At 43.5% G+C, this 16,658-nt stretch overlaps 1 protein-coding gene across 6 annotated transcripts in view; it reads right to left on the bottom strand.

Annotated features, from left to right (window-relative positions):
• The window catches only part of LOC108266386 (receptor tyrosine-protein kinase erbB-4), a 338,116-nt gene that overhangs the window by 82,255 nt on the left and 239,203 nt on the right, over window positions 1-16,658 (bottom strand). For all 6 annotated transcript variants that reach the window (XM_017469591.3, XM_017469592.3, XM_053680749.1 and 3 more), the window contains 4 exons: window positions 15,601-15,727; window positions 12,473-12,546; window positions 4,741-4,831; window positions 2,705-2,904 (listed from right to left, as the gene is read on the bottom strand). In XM_017469591.3, the coding sequence (XP_017325080.1) occupies window positions 2,705-2,904; window positions 4,741-4,831; window positions 12,473-12,546; window positions 15,601-15,727 (492 nt within the window). The remainder of the gene's footprint in view (window positions 1-2,704; window positions 2,905-4,740; window positions 4,832-12,472; window positions 12,547-15,600; window positions 15,728-16,658) is intronic.

Raw genomic sequence — 16,658 nt, 5'->3', positions numbered from 1 at the left:
TTTTGTACTGGCCTTAAAGGGGTTTTTGGACTGGTCCTACGGTGATTTTGGGGTGGTCTTGGATTGATTTTAGGGAGGTCTTGTGTGGCCATAGGGATATTGTGCTGGTCTGAGTAGTGCCTTTGCTTGATCTTGGGGTTCTGGGAGTCTTGGGGTGCTCTTGCAATGGTTTGGGGAGTCTAGGGGTAGTTTTAGCAGGTATTCAAGCGATTTTGGGGAGGTTGTGGGATGATCCGGTGTGGTTTTGGACTGGCCCTAAAGTGGTTTTACATTTTAAACAAAAGTAACACAGATTTCTGTAGTATATACAATAAAAATAGTTTTGTAAGCAATTTGTGTCTACCATGAAAAGGAGAATACTGGAAAAACAAAAATGCTATAGTCTACATCACTCAACATCTCTCGCTCTCTTTCTCTCTCAGTAAATTGCATACCTTTTGGCTTTCATTTGTTATTGATACTTTAAAAAAAATCTATGGGGGTATGCCTATAAATCTCTTCACTCCCACGAGAGACAAACAAGGAGTAATACGAATGATTAATCGCCAAGATAAGGGCCAGGTCTCATTCAAGAACAAAGATCTAGTGTCTCCTGAATGTGCTTTTTTTTTTTTTCTTTTTTTTTTAGCACACAATAACCAGCTACAATTGCTATCAAAGATGAAAAATTGAGAAAACTGAAACGGTACTACAATAAATAGCACAGCCTATATCAGTCATTCAACCAAACACCACCATCAAGTGTTGTGTAGAATCAGAAATATTTATTGCACTCTTCCATCAATAGCTCACAGCTATGGTAATTGACCATCAACTTTTGGTCTGACATTGCCCCCTGGTAGGAACCCTGTGAGTTTCAATATAATTTGAGCACTGACTCAGAATGACAGCCATTTTTTTCCCCAGCTAAGTGACATTTTACTGAGTGACATTTTCCTCTGATGCCTGCCACCACTCTTCTGAAACATTAATAGTCAGGGCAAAAGGATTTCTTGTCAACATGGAAATGATTAACCTCAAAAGGCACTTGTCTACAAGAAAATAAATAAATATATGCTGGTACTTGTGCATTTCTTTCATTCACTGGTCAGAAAAATACAGTGATGGAAATTTGTTCAAACCGTTGGCAAGAGCATGTAGAAAAAAAAAAAAAATCAGTGGAGAACACACTTGGGCGCTAAGAAAATGTACTCTTTCTCTTTGTTAGCCAAAATCCCCAGAACATATGGCATTTCCACCGCACTACAACTATGTCCTTTGGCTCAGTTTAGCAGCTCGAAACTACCGAAACCACCTCCGTCAGATGCTCTCGAACTAGCTGTTTTAATCTGCACCCAAGTGTGATCCCTATGTTCTCGCCTCCCTAAAGGACCGAACAAAGAACACACCAGGGTTCCATTCTAACGGCAAACCGACTAAGCATTGCACATGTGAAAGTGCAGCTAAGCGATCAGCACAGCTGGAAGCAGAAAGAGACCGGCTTAGCAAACATCAAAGTTTGGACGCCACTGCAACCGCAAATGCAGTCTCCAGTAATGATTCCTGTTGCATCATAACATCCAGCAAGATGAAAAGTGGGGGAAAATAAGCAGACGCAAAACCTCTCAGCCTCGCGAAGAGTCCTAAACATCACTGTGTACTGAAAAAGAGGACGAAGATATGGAGAAGGGAGCGCAATTCTCTTTGGCGATTATAGGCTCCACTGGAGGACACGTAGCTCTGAAATGTCAAAAAAAAAAAAAAAAAAAAAAAAAAAAACACTTTCGCGGCGGTTCCCTGCAATTAATTTCGTTCAATAGTTCACAGGACGACTCGACATTTGTAGAGAATGGGTAATTGGATTGTTGCCGATGGAATAAGCAAGTGGGTTTCATGTGTGTTCCCCCAAGAGATCTTTTTCACGCTTTATTTTTGGGAATATTGTCTAAAACTTTGCCACAAGTCTGAGTGTGCTGCATCACCGTCACTTTCCAAGGGTAGAGGCACCACGGAGGAGGAGGACGGATGACTCGGCATGACTCTTCGTAGTCCTCTGGTCCTCCTGGCCTCTGGCCACCTCCAGCTGTGGAAGGACCTGAGGTTCTTTGGTCTCCTGCTAGGCATGGTGAAGTGCACTCATCCAGAGAGAGAGAGGCCAAGGAGAGTCCTCCTAATGAGTCACACTCGTCTGGTTCAGGATGAAACCAGAGTGTCTCCTTAAGACTGCAGCAGGAGGTAATGGCACAGAGTGTGTCCTGGGATAAAGAGCCTGACAGCTTAAAACACAAAGTTGCTGACGATGAAGACCTCGTCCTCTAGGTGAAAATCAGAAATTGACTTATGCTTATGTGGGTGTAGTCGGAATTTAATTAAGATCCTTAGACGCAACTACAGAATTAAGTGGTATTTAGGCAGTTTGCTGAATATTATTTTTTAAGGATAAAACTATGAAGAACACTTAAAGTGATCTGTTGGAGTTGAGTGCTAGGGCAGATTCTCCTTCAAACCATCAGCGCATTGCCCTTACAGAAGAGCCCGGAATTAATCAAACAAAAGCATTATTTTATTAATTAGACCAATCAAGATCTCACGCCCAATTGTCGTCGGTAAAACAGCTCAAGCACAACATGTGGAACGGTTTGGGGGGTGAATACTTAACTACAGTTAATGTAAGGCTCTGTAGTTTGTGTGTAAGCGTTAAGCCGGAAGTGATCTCCGCACTTACGGCACTCTTTCGGGTCCCTGTTGTTGCGGATCAGGACTTTCTGTGTCGGGATGCGGAAGAGGCTGGTCCAGTTGATGGTGTTGTAGTAGCACAGCTGGCTGTTGTTGGAGATGTAGACGTTGCCGGCGCTGATCTCACGCAGAGACTGCAGCTGCAGCGATGAGATCCACTGCTGCTTGAGCACCAGCAGAGAGATTCCACTGAGAGAGGAAACGCAAGAAATGACAGGAAAGACAAATTAATCCATGAATATTTCACAGGAATCAATGCGGCCACACCTGTTGCAGTAACGATGGAGATTTTATTCACAGCCAGATGAGCTAAGCGGATTTGAAACAGACCACGGAAGAATAACAATAAGAAACTCCCTCCTTCCTCCATATTCTTCCTTCATCATCTTTTTTCTCATTTCCCTTCTTCTTTTCCCATTTCCCTTCCTCCCTCCCTTCCACCCATCCTCCCCTATTTCCTTTTCCTTTCTTATTTCATCATTTTCCTTCATCCCTTCTTTCTTTTCCCATTTTCATTATTTCTTTCTTGTTTTTCCCATTATTCCTTCCTTCCTTCCATCCATCCCTGCCCCACCCCTTTCCTTACTTCCTTCTATGCACCCGTTCTCCTTCCTTCTGTTAGCCTTGTATTTTGCTTGATACCCCTCTTACTTTCTTCACTTTTTCATTCATCCTTCCATCCTTCCTTGCCCTTGTCCTTCCATCCCCCATTGTCATTCCTTCCTGCCTTCCCCCTAGTCTTTGATTTCTTCTGCCTGCCTTCCTTCCTTCCCTTGTTCCCCATTTTCTGCCCTTCCTTCTTTATTTCCCCGTTTGCCTTCCTTTCTTCCTTCCTCCCATGTCCTTCATGTTTCACTTCCTTCCTTTTTTCCTACCCCTGTTCTCTTTTCTAGTTTCCTCCTCTGTCCACCCTCCACATTTCCCTTCATGCCTGTTTCCCCCCTCTTTCCTTCTACCCCTCCTTTACTTTTCCCATCTTTATTTGTATTTCCCATCCATCCTTTCTTCTCCCTACCTGTTATGCCCACTCGCTTCCTGTCTTCTTTCTCTCCTCTTCCTTTCCTCTCTCTATTTCTCCTTCCTTACTGCCTAACTCTCACCCTTTCTCATTTACCTTTCCTTCCTTTCTTTCCCTCAGTCCTTCCTTCATTTCCCTTCTTCACTGTTCTTTCCTTCCTGCTCCATCTCCATACTTTCATTTATCCCTTGTGCTCTTCCTTGTTTTTTTTTTCTTTCCTTTTTGACTTTCTTCCTTTCCTCCCTTCCTCGCTTCTCTTTCTCCTATGGTCTCTGTCCAAAATTCTTCCTCTTCTCATTTTCATTCTCATGCCGTTCTTTCTTTCTCTTTAAAAGGAAAGATGGAACCGAAAGGAAAACTGATGTTAAAGTATTTCTGAAGCAGACCCTCACCGTTATTATTTTGCTTCCTTGTTTCTCCTCTCAACTCTGTTTATCTCATGTCATTTTTCCAGGCTGCCTCTTTTCTTATTTTCATTCCTCTCGAGCACTCACTCCTCTTTCCTCCTATGGTCTCTCTCTCTCTCTCACTCTCTCAACCTTGGCAGTGTCAGACCTTGTGTGTTTCAGTGCTGTATAGTGTGACAGGCAGTAATTGGTACAATAGTAGGGCGCTAAGGGAATGACCCCAAGACTCTTTAAGCAAGTTGGCAGACACACACTCTTTCTTTCTCTCTCTCTCTCTCTCTCTCTCTCTCACACACATAGCTAATTTCAGAGTTCTCTCACTGTTTTCCAAATAGCACACTACAGGGTGAAATCTTCTTGACAGTCTGACAACAGTGTTTAACTTTCTTTGTCATTTTATCTGTAAGAATTAATACAGAAATAATCATTAAATGGACTGTCCGCCATAGAGTCAGTGAGTAACTGTAGATGATCACACTAATGAATGCCATTCTTCCACGCCGTCCGAGGCCAGCTAAATAAACCGTGTCCATTAAGGTCGCATGAGCAGAGAGACAGAGATCTTATTAACATGCAGGTTAAAGCAGAGCAGGATTTTACCTATAGAGCGATCGGCCACCGATGGTTGCCAAATTAGAGAAGACGCTCAGGTCCGTCATGTTTTCTGGCCATGACTGAATGTTCAGGAAGCCTATAGAGGACAGAAGAAAACAACACGCATAGAATCAGTCCCAGAAATGACTAATACAGGGTACACACCCCAAATCCAAATCAAGCCTGGGTCGAGTCACCCTTGCGTTTACGTCATGCCTGCTCAAACTGACTCTGAGTCAAGTAATGAATGGGATATGATGACTCTTTTTTTAATTTTTTTTTTTCTTAATAACCGCAGTAAGCACAGTCTAAGTAATGTTATTTCATTTTGAAGAGCTACTTCTTTGAGTCCCAGAAGCCCAAGTACGTCAGAGAAAACAAAGCATGTCAAATTGCACGTCATGAAAATCATGACTTCTTTCCTGCCTGTCCCACCTCCATCCTTCCTTTAGCCTTGTATTTGGTATGATCCCCCACTTACTGTCTACATTTTTTCCTTTCTCCTTCCTTCCTTCCTTCCACACACCCCTTCTCCTTCTTTCATTCCTTCCTTTAGCCTTTTATTTTGCATGATCTCCTTCTTACGTTCTTCATTTTTTCTTCATCTTTCCTTCCTCCTTGTCATTCTTTCCTGCCTTCACTCTAGTCTGTCCATCCTACCTTTCTTCCTTCCTTCCTTCAACCTATCCCTTCTCCTTCCTTCTTTCTTCCTTCCTTTAGCATTATATGTTACATGATCCCCCTCTTACATTTTATTCTTTCCTTCATGCCTTCATCCTTAATTCTCCCTTTCTTCCTTCTCTCTCATCTTTCCTTCATTCCTTCTCCCTTATCCTTACTTTCTTCATTCCTTCTCCGTTTTCCCCCTCCTTCCTTCTCCTTCATACTTTCTTCCTCCCGTTTGACCTTCCTTCCTTTCCCCTTTCTTCCTTCCTTGCTTTATCCTTTCCTTTCCTTTATCCCTCCTTACTTCCTCCCCCTTTGTCCTTCCTCCCTGCCTTCCTGTTTCTTTCCACAATGCCTTCCTGTTATCTTCCTGTCTCCATCCATCCTTCCTTCCTTCCTACCTTCTTTCCATTTTTTACTGGTGTGTTTATTTCCCCCTACAGCCTTTCTTCTTCAACTCTTCTTTCTTTCTTTCTTTCTTTCTCCCTTCCCTTACTTACTCCTAGCCCCACCTCTAACTGTATCTCCCGTCCATGTTTCTTTCATTCTTCCTACCGTTTTTCCTCTACCCTTTTCTTTCCTTCCCCTCCATCTTCGCCCGGTCTTTCCATTTCTTCACAACTTGAGATATAGCCAAACCCGGGATTTACTACAGCACTGGTGGAAGCGCAATGCATCAAGGAAGGCAATCAAGCTCAGAGAAATGAAATGAAGTTAGAAATTAAAAAGTGGAAAATTACACCGCTTGCTGAAAACTTAACATACAGCCCTGCATATACAGAGTTCATAATGAAACGGCAACAATGAGCTCTAACCATACGCTATAATGTCCAAACAATATCACGTCGATGGTGCAATTAACACGAACAACAATAAGCAATAAATATTAACGACCGTAAACATGGATTAGAAAGACTGAGGCCGGTGTGTTGAACTGATTACATTTTTTATTCATCTAAATATCCAACACCTGTACCAGATGTTTTTTAAGTGGGATAGTTGAATGGAAGGCTAATGGCATGGATATTCGATTATTTTGACATTTTAATAATGTATTAAAATGCTGAATATTTCATGAGATGGAATTGCACCGAGTATAGGAGTGAAGAGAGGACAAACAGGATGGAGATGCAGAGATGAGAAAGAGATGAGGTGGAGAGATGCGAGAGATGGACATCTGTGATGTGTGTGGAGGAAAGCAGAGGTCTGGAAGGACAAGGAGCACATAAATTACCCAAATGACGTTAAAATGAAGAAAGAAAAAAAAAAAAAGCAGGATGCGGCATGTTGTCAAAAGGTAAAGCATAAGTTGCATTGCTGATGAATTCAAATGGGGCTAAAATTAACCACTGCTTGAGTTTATCTCTGTACTCCTGATGCCTAAAATGATCTTCCTTGACCTCTAAATGATTCCTTAAGGCCATCATGGCAAGCAGTGAGCCTTGGGCACCCATGACCCTGTCGCCGGTTCACCTATTGTCCTTTTTTGGACCGTTTTGGGTAGGTACTATCCACTGCATACCGGGAACACCCCACAAGGCCTGCCGTTTTGGAGATGTTCTGACCCAGTGGTCTAGCGATCACAATTTGGCCCGTGTCAAAGTCACTCAGAACCTTCCGCTTGCCCATTTTTTTATGCTTGCAACACATCAACTGACTGCTCACTTGCTACCTAATACATCCCACCCCTTACAGGTGCCATTGTAACGAGATAATCAGTGTTATTCACCTCACCTGAGAGTGGTTTTAATGTTATGGCTGATCTGTGTTTATGATCCACACGCACAGTGGGTGTGTGTGTGTGTGTATATATATATATATATATATATATATATATATATATATATATATATATATATATACACACACACACACACACACACACAGTATCTCACAAAAGTGAGTACACCCCTCACATTTTTGTAAATATTTGATTATACCTTTTAATGTGACAACACTGAAGAAATGACACTTTGCTACAATGTAGTGAGTGTACAGCTTGTGTAACAGTGTAAATTCACTGTCCCCTCAAAATAACTCAACACACAGCCATTAATGTCTAAACCGCTGGCAACAAAAGTGAGTACACCCCTAAGTGAAAATGTCCAAATTGGGCCCAATTAGCCATTTTCCCTCCCCGGTGTCTTGTGACTTGTTAGTGTTACAAGGTCTCAGGTGTGAAAGGGGAGCAGGTGTGTTAAATTTGGTGTCATCGCTCTCACACTCCCTCATACTGGTCACTGGAAGTTCAACATGGCACCTCATGGCAAAGAACTCTCTGAGGATCTGAAGAAAAGAATTGTTGCTCTACATAAAGATGGCCTAGGCTGTAAGAAGATTGTCGAGACCCTGACACTGAGCTGCAGCACGGTGGGCAAGACCATACAGCGGTTTAACAGGACAGGTTCCACTCAGAACAGGCCTCCACTCAGAACAGGCCAGAGAAGCTGAGTGCACGTGCTCAGCGTCATATCCAGAGCTTGTCTTTGGGAAATAGACGTATGAGTGCTGTCAGCATTGCTGCAGAGGTTGAAGGGATGGGGGTCAGCCTGTCAGTGCTCAGACCATACGCCGCACACTGCATCAAATTGGTCTGCATGGCTGTCGTCCCGGAAGGAAGCCTCTTGATGCACAAGAAAGCCCGCACACAGTTTTCTGAAGACAAGCAGACTAAGGACATGGATTACTGGAACCATGTCCTGTGGTCTGATGAGACCAAGATAAACTTATTTGGTTCAGATGGTGTCAAGCGTGTGTGGCAGCAACCAGGTGAGGAGTACAAAGACAAGTGTGTCTTGCCTACAGTCAAGCATGGTGGTGGGAGTGTCATGGTCTGCATGAGTGCTGCCGGCACTGGGGAGCTACAGTTCATTGAGGGAACCATGAATGCCAACATGCACTGTGACATACTGGAGCAGAGCAGGATCCCCTCCCTTCGGAGACTGGGCCGCAGGGCGGTATTCCAGCATGATAACGACCCCAAACACACCTCCAAGACGACCACTGCCTTGCTAAAGAAGCTGAGGGTGAAGGTGATGGACTGGCCAAGCATGTCTCCAGACCTAAACCCTATTGAGCATCTGTGGTGCATCCTCAAATGGAAGGTGGAGGAGCACAAGGTCTCGAACATCCATATATATATATATATATATACACACACACACACACACACACACACACACACACACACACACACACACACTGTGCGTGTGGATCATATACACAGATCAGCCATAACATTAAAACCACTCTCGGGTGAAGTGAATAACACTGATTATCTCGTTACAATGGCACCTGTAAGGGGTGGGATGTATGTGTGTGTGTATATATATATATGTATATGTTGTGTATAATGTCCTTTCCTCTGATGTTACACTGTCATTCAGCAAATACAAATTGAACACCACCAAAATCCCTCTGTGGGTTTCCTGGTGAACTAGCAGCTAGCATACAGCGCTCTCATCAATTCCCGGTCAGGCAACCAACCTCAGCCACTGGAAGGTTGGACGAGCCAGTGGGGAGGGTTGGGTTAGGAAGGGCATCCGGCTTAAAACTGGTGCCAGAATCATAATATGCGGACGGGTGATCCGCTCTGGCGACCCCAGACGAGAGCCGCCGAAAGAGAGGGGAAAAAAATCCCCAAATCCCTCTATCTTGTGTCACACAGCGGAGGACGGATTCCCCTTTTGAGTCTCTCGGTTCTTTCATATTCCATCCTAAGGTTTATTTCTTGCTGCTGTCGCCTTTGGCCTGATTATTAGGTGAATAAACCCAGATTTCTGCAAAGCCGCTTTGTGACAACGTTGTTAAACGTGCTATCCAAGTGAAATTGGATTAAACTGAATCGAATAGTATTAATAAAATCTTAGGCTTAAATATAAAAGCACGTGGATCAGTTTTCCTCTGTTCTTTAAAATGTGGTGACAGTACATGCGGAGAAAACGTAAACGCTGATCTAGAAACAGCCCTGCTTCTACTCCGATGCTTAGTAAATATGGCTCCATATCTTTAAATGAGTCCTCTAACTGTTATTAGTGCGCTTGCGAGCCCCTCGTGGGTTGTGAAGGCAGATTACGGTCCTGTCTTCCACGGTGATGTGTAGCTAGTGTGCCGTCTGTTGACACTAATTGCCTTAATGACAAAATTGCAGCAATGGGAAGTCACACAAAAGTGTGTGCGCGAGTGCGGGTCATGCGAGAGTGTGTGTGCACGTGTGTGTGTGTGTGGAGCATTCCCCAAGAGTGCGTGGTGTTCGTATCTGTTTATTTTATGCGAACAGCCAAGCCTGCATCATCCTAATGGCGCTAACGAGATCCCGCTGAGCACCTGTCGGCGTTAGGCTAACAGCAGCAGGCTAACAGAACCTCGCTGATAAATCACACACACATGCATGCAAAGGCTAGGCTAACACTAGTATGCTAACAGAATCTTCGCTAATAAATAATGCACAGGTCAGGGAGTTCTGTGTTACGCTAATAGCAGTAGGGTAGCAGAATACCGCTAATAAATCACACACAGAAAACTCCTGGTGTGTGTTAGGTTAAAAAAAAACAACCATGTTAATAGAATCTCTGTGGATATCACAGGTTGGTTTTTTTTATGTTGTTATTTAGCAAAATGTAATTGATGATATGGTAACTGAGGCATTTATTTAACATTTATGGAAGGAATCTCCAGTTTCAGTGCGTTGTAGCATCATCTACAGGACAGATGAGTTTACGCTTTGCGGATTCTTGCTAACGTCACAAGCTGCGTTTTTGTTTTCTTTCCTAGAAAAGATTCCACTTTTCTACGCTAGCTTCAGCATGCTAACGTTACAAGGCTAATTTCGGAAATTTCTATACAGGGAACGGTTGCACGACCATGTGAACGGTTTAAACAATGTTTAATATGTCCTAAGATACACAAAAGGTAATGAATAGTGGTCAAGAAAATGAAAAAGGCGTCCAAGCTCAATTTCTAAGTCCTAAATTACAGAATCATCCGGACCATCTACGACGATACAGCATGATGAGCTCGGCTAGCACACACGGTGAGTTGGCCATGGCGGTGGACTGCAGGGTTCTGAATCTCTCGGTGCGCCATCTTCAGACCCTCCGGCTTTCTCACTTCGACTTTAACCGCATTAAATCATATGTATAGTAGCAGGTCTTAAGGGGTTTCAAAAAATAAACCCTTACAGTCCACGGACCTACCAAACCCTTCGTCTACTCCTTCACTTATCCCGGCGCACCTCCTACACCACATACTATTCTGTACATTATTCTGTGTGTATATATATATATATATATATATATATATATATATATATATATATATATATATATATATATCCGACTGGGGCATTTCAAAGTGACATTCCTTAACAACCTGAGCCGAGGTCACAGAGCAGAAATGACACGTTGGCAGAGAGGACATTGTTCTGTCAAGCCTTGTGTTTTAGGAGGTGAGCGAGGGGGACACGCATGCCTGACTGCCTACGGTCCATCCACTGCTGTCACCACCAGAGTGAGAGAGAGACTTTTCAGTTGCTTTGAAGCTTCATGCAGCAGAAGGACTAAGTCTGCACTTCCTTAGGATGGAAAGGGAAAGAAGCGAGAGAAAGAGAAGGTCGAAGAGAGACATCCCTCACCCTTCACTTCCTTTCCTCCCCTCTGGTTTTTCTTCTTAACGCTTTCCCTGGAGCCGCAGTCTTCCAGCAGAACGGCACTGATTATGGAAATGTGTTCCCTTGACGCTTTATACCCTACTTCAGCAATTCTCAATGCAGACTGGTCAGAAGGTGTTGATTCATTTCCCAGAACAGCAGCTCTGACAGTAGTTCTGAAGTGTTCTGTAAGGAGATGTTTATTTACTGTAGGCTTTTGTTGGATGGTGTCTCCAGTGTCCAACTTTCAAGTTTCCTGACACAGGAAAGTCTTTCAGGACAGAAGACGACTTCCTCTGGAGAATTTCTCCGGTACATGAAAAGCTGTGGCTTTTTTGTCTTTGTAACTTTGAGAGAGCAAGCGAGCGAGAGGCTCCTTAGTGGTGCAACAGAAAAGTATTTACCCTATTGTCAGTAGATCAGGAGTTGAAATCCCAACAGTGACACAGATATCTGTAGCAAGGAGCCAAGGGAACGCTCCATGGATGGGAGGGGCAATAAGCACGCTCCCTGGGTGGGAGGGGCATACTCTCTTTCCTATGTCAGTCAATCACGGCGACACTAACCAATCGTTGGTGTCTGTGAGCTCAACTTTACGGAAGACGGTAGATAGTGCTCTCCTCAGAGTATGTTACGATGCTCTCTGGTTTCATGTGTCTCGGAGGAAGCTTATCTGAACCTTCACTCTGAGTTCGGCAACGGTCGTATGACAGGGTAGACCCGGCTGGTGGGTGGGTCTTGGTAGATGACCAAATTGCAGGGACAATGGGTAAAAATGACTATTTAATAATTTATTCAGTACCAGCTCCATGGTTTCCACGCACGGCTGCTTTCCTTGAATTTTTGTTTTTTATTATTATTTTTTTATTTAGCCCCGTTTCCTACACGGCTTTTAGCCCTTAGCAGCTTTTTTCCTTTCCTTTTCTGGTTCATTTGATTGCGTGCAATTTTACTCCTATTCGGATTCATTAGGCACAGACGGGGTTTGGATGCAAGCGCAGGGTTTTATCGAGTGAAGCAGAGAAATCCAAAAGGGCAAACTACGACAGGCAGCGTATGAAGCGATCAGCAGAACGATTTAACCCAACAGACCCAACAAGTCAGACGGTCAACCCTGTAAAAGCATGCGCACAAACAAATCTCTCAGAAACATCACTCGTGCCATGCTAGTACCAAGACTTCGCCCCAGGGAAACAAAAAAAAGCATTTATTTATGGGAAGTGTGCCGATTGTGAATAGATGGTTCTGATTAAAAGTCTGCGGAATTAGAGTGAGGTAGCAGATCATATGACGGGTCATGTGTCAAGGTGTGTGCTTCACTGATTGGCTGAGGAAATGGGGTTCGTTTTGTTTGTGGAAAAGATGTGACACGGCGAACGTCTAAGAAAGTACTCTCTGACTCAAAACAAAGCTGTGGCATCTTACCGGTGATCTCGCGAACAGTGCGGAACACGTTGAGTTTCTCCGGGTCCAAAGCCTCAATGTTGTGGTATGCATCACTGATTAAAAGAAAAGAAAGACATTAGCACAGAGGGGAAAAAAAAAACCCAAAACAAACTCAAAGAGGGCATTAATGTAGGCTGGGTTTGCTCGCTATATAAAATCGATTATACAAACAAGGCAAAATACAAAACTATTTCTATTGTAAGATATATTGCAAAGATTAGGATGGGGAAAAGTTTATTATTATTATTATTATTATTATTATTATTATGGACGGGATGATGTCTGTACATTAGAAATGCGTGCGTACTTTGGGATTAGATTTGCGCCAAAAGTCTTGAACGTAACTTTCCAAGAAACGAAGAAAAAAATATTCCATGAGAGAGAAGAAAAAACGGTGAACTCGGTGGCAAAAATGTGACCTGGTCTTCAAATAAACAGCGTTCATTATTAAAAAGTTTCTAAGCTTGGTTTTCTCTAATCATGGTTTATGAATGCGCTGCCAGAGTTTTCGTCGACGTTTTCAAACCCATCGTTTACTCTCCGCAAGTTGAAGTTCGCCATTCTGTCGTGTGGGCGGGGCTTACCGGCGCTTTACTCTCATTGGCCATTGAGATTTGGATCGACAGCTCCCTGACCAGGAAGTAGACACTTCTGGGTCACGAATTTTGGACAGCGTTTTGGATGCGGTTCGTGTTTCTACTTTATAGTGGAAATGACTTACTTACACGTCAGTATATTAGTTTGTAATTCATATTTGAGTTTAGAGTAGTACGACTCATACAACTCATGATCATCCTCCTCCTCAGCTGGACGCTCGAGCTGTCACTCCAAATCTCACTAGCTAATAAGAGTAAAGCGATGTTAAGCCCCGCATAAGCAAAAAGTTTGAATGCGTCAACGAAAACGCTTTTTTTTTCCCCCTCAGTTTTGCCACCGAGTTCACTGCTTTTAGTTTCAGATTGTTTTTCTTCTCCCATTGCATATTGTTCGTTTCTTGAAAAGTTGCGTTCAATACTTTTGACATTAATCTAATCCCATAGTATACCACAGTGACTTTGTTTCCTACAAAAAGGCTGAGAAAAATAAAAAGGGAAAAAAAAAAAAAAAAAAAAGTTTTTTGGGGGCCGGTTTCAGGACTTTAATAAACTAGAAATTAATTTTAGGGCTACAGCATACGTCAAGTGTTATAGCCTCAAACTGAATTAAGTCGAGAGGTTATGTTGTTATTTAATATCATCCCGTCCCACCAAAACCTAAGGTCATAAACCGCATATGCAAGTGCCCCCTTTGAGGATTCAATGAATTGAATGAAACACGATTTGAAACTCAAAATCCGATTTACAAATGTATATAGTCCGAGTTGTCTCATGCTCTAATTTAAGCGACACTGAATTACACTTAGCAAGTAGACACAACAATATAGATCAAGTTACTAGGTTTATAGCCAAGTACATCTTAAAGACCAAAAACTGAGGCCCTGTTTACACTAGTGTGTTTTCGTTTTAAAACACATAACTGTTGCTAAGGTTACGCCTGTCGTCTACACTACTCTGGAGATTTTTGGAAACGCCGAAGACCCCGTTTTAGTTTTAAACCCCCGGGCTCGCGTTTCGGTGTAAACAGACCAAAACGAAGACTTTGGAAAAAGAAGGCGTGGCTTCGCTCACATTCGCCCCTTGATTGGGTCTTCTGGATTGTCGCGTATACTTCCCTGATTCGTCAAGCCCGTACCACATGACCGTTACGCTTCCTCGATCGTACACACAACAACTCGGAGACTGAACCGTGAGCTTTGCTGGCTTTGTCGTCGTTCTTAGCCGCCATTGTGCGGTTCAATTCTGTATTTTATAATATTACAGCTGCTACACGCGCAAGACGCGAGCTACGATTAGAGCGATCGCCAACAAATCTCATTTCAAGCGGCGTAAGCCCTAAGTGGAATGCCGGCTTGGGCTAAACTTCCTGTTTACACTTGTATGCGCATGCCCAGTGTGCACGAATGGTCATGTGACATGCGTATCCGGTCGTGTCGTGTGGACGGAGATCGTTTCTGAGACACGGCGGAAACGCCAGCGTGGAACGAGGATCGTTTTTCATTTTTAAACGAAAAACGCACTAGTGTAAACAGGGCCGAAGACCACCGCTGGCCATCTAGAGTTTGAGCGACTGATTATTCTCATCCCGGCATTCTCACGATCGGGTAGTACTCTCATTATTAAATACGGTACGATTTCAAATAATAAACGTTGTTGTCCACTGACGGATTGATTTAGTGAGTGTGTGTGTGTGTGTGTGTGTGTGTGTGTGTGTGTGGGGGGGGGGGGGTTATCTATAAAGTGCATGGATGTGGTAGATGATAAAATGGCCAATGAGGTAGGTATAACTAATAAACTGGCAGCTCGGTGTATTTATGTATTTAAATAAATAAATAATGTCTATTTTATTGTACGTCTTGTAAATTCAGCGACTGCCGAGTCAAATTCCTCGTAAGGCTGTATTACCCGGCTAATAAAACGGATCATTCTGACAGAAGGGCATGGGGAGGTGAAACGCTGGGGAGAGAGAGAGAGCAAGAGAGAGAGAGAGAAGAAAAGTGAAGCGTATCTGAGAGAGTGAGTTTGTCCTGAGAGACCGCATGAACTGCAGCTGGTGTTAAGCCTCGTTGTTAAAAGCAGCTCCTGCACCTCGGGGTCAGACCCATCTGATAACGTGTGATGTGCGCGCTCTCTTCAGCGTGCACATCGCTGTGCTTTTTACACCCCCATGAGATGACAGCTTCTCGTTCTAGGCCAGCTAGGCCACGTCTTGCATGATTTACATCAGAATCCATTCGTTTCAGTATTAGAGAGGCACCGTTTGAGTTGAAGCTTCATCTAGTTAAGAGTATTTTCACATATGCAGTGTTTAGTCTTAGCGACTCACGTCGAGCGCAGCACCCAGGCGTCGATTCGACGTTAACCTGCGTTTCTACCGCCGGCTGCAGTAGAATCCGGAGTGCACTCCGCGGTAATCTGTAATCAGTGTTGATCCGCACTACGGTAGTGTTTGCGATTAGTGTTGTGGATTTAAACTGTGCTAATCTGCGGTGGTTAGAGAACAGCATTCACCCTTTGATTCCCGTGATGAGGAACACCAGGTTGCCATTGATCTTAGTGCAGTTAATAAACCTGTCGATGTTGCTGGAGTCGACGGTGTGAGCCGTCTGCAGACTCGCCGTCCCGATTCCATCACATGCTGCAAGACACACAGACACACACACACACACACACACACACACGGCAACATTTAGAGGAGGAATAGCCACATAGCAAATTTAGGACAACTAAGCCATAAAATATGTGTTAAATGAAGGAATTAAGTCAGCGTCAGTATCAGTATAAATAATGTGTTTTTGTTATGTTTGAGTAGTTTAGAAGAGCTGGGTAAAGTGTTTCGGTCTGGGGCAGATTTTACATATATGGAAACGTTGTATAGTGTGATTCAGGTCTTGGGGGCAATTTTTGGTGATAAATGGATTATGTTTTCCAATTACTTGTGTACATTTGCAGCAGAACTTAGGTTAATGGAATGGTTAGATAGTGTGTGATAGGTGCGGATGGGTACCTTTGGGGCAGATCTTAGGTTAATGGAATGGTTAGATAGTGTGTTATATGTGCGGGTGGGTACCTTTGGGGCAGATCTTAGGTTAACTGAATGGTTAGATAGTGTGTGATAGGTGCAGGTGGGTACCTTTGGGGCAGATCTTAGGTTAACTGAATGGCTAGATAGTGTGTGATAGGTGCAGGTGGGTACCTTTGGGACAGATCTTAGGTTAACTGAACGGTTAGATAGTGTGTGATAGGTGCAGGTGGGTACCTTTGGGGCAGATCTTAGGTTAACTGAATGGCTAGATAGTGTGTGATAGGTGCAGGTGGGTACCTTTGGGACAGATCTTAGGTTAACTGAATGGTTAGATAGTGTGTGATAGGTGCAGGTGGGTACCTTTGGGACAGATCTTAGGTTAACTGAATGGTTAGATAGTGTGCGATAGGTGCGGATGGGTACCTTTGGGGCAGATCTTAGGTTAACTGAATGGTTAGATAGTGTGTGATAGGTGCGGATGGGTACCTTTGGGGCAGATCTTAGGTTCATGGAATGATTGGACCATGTGTTATAGGTGTGAGTG

The sequence above is a fragment of the Ictalurus punctatus genome, chromosome 6 (genome assembly GCF_001660625.3).
Source record: "Ictalurus punctatus breed USDA103 chromosome 6, Coco_2.0, whole genome shotgun sequence".
NCBI classification, from domain to species: domain Eukaryota; kingdom Metazoa; phylum Chordata; class Actinopteri; order Siluriformes; family Ictaluridae; genus Ictalurus; species Ictalurus punctatus.
The sequence above is the reverse complement of the archived record's forward strand: the minus strand, read 5'-3'. Positions and strand labels throughout refer to the sequence as shown.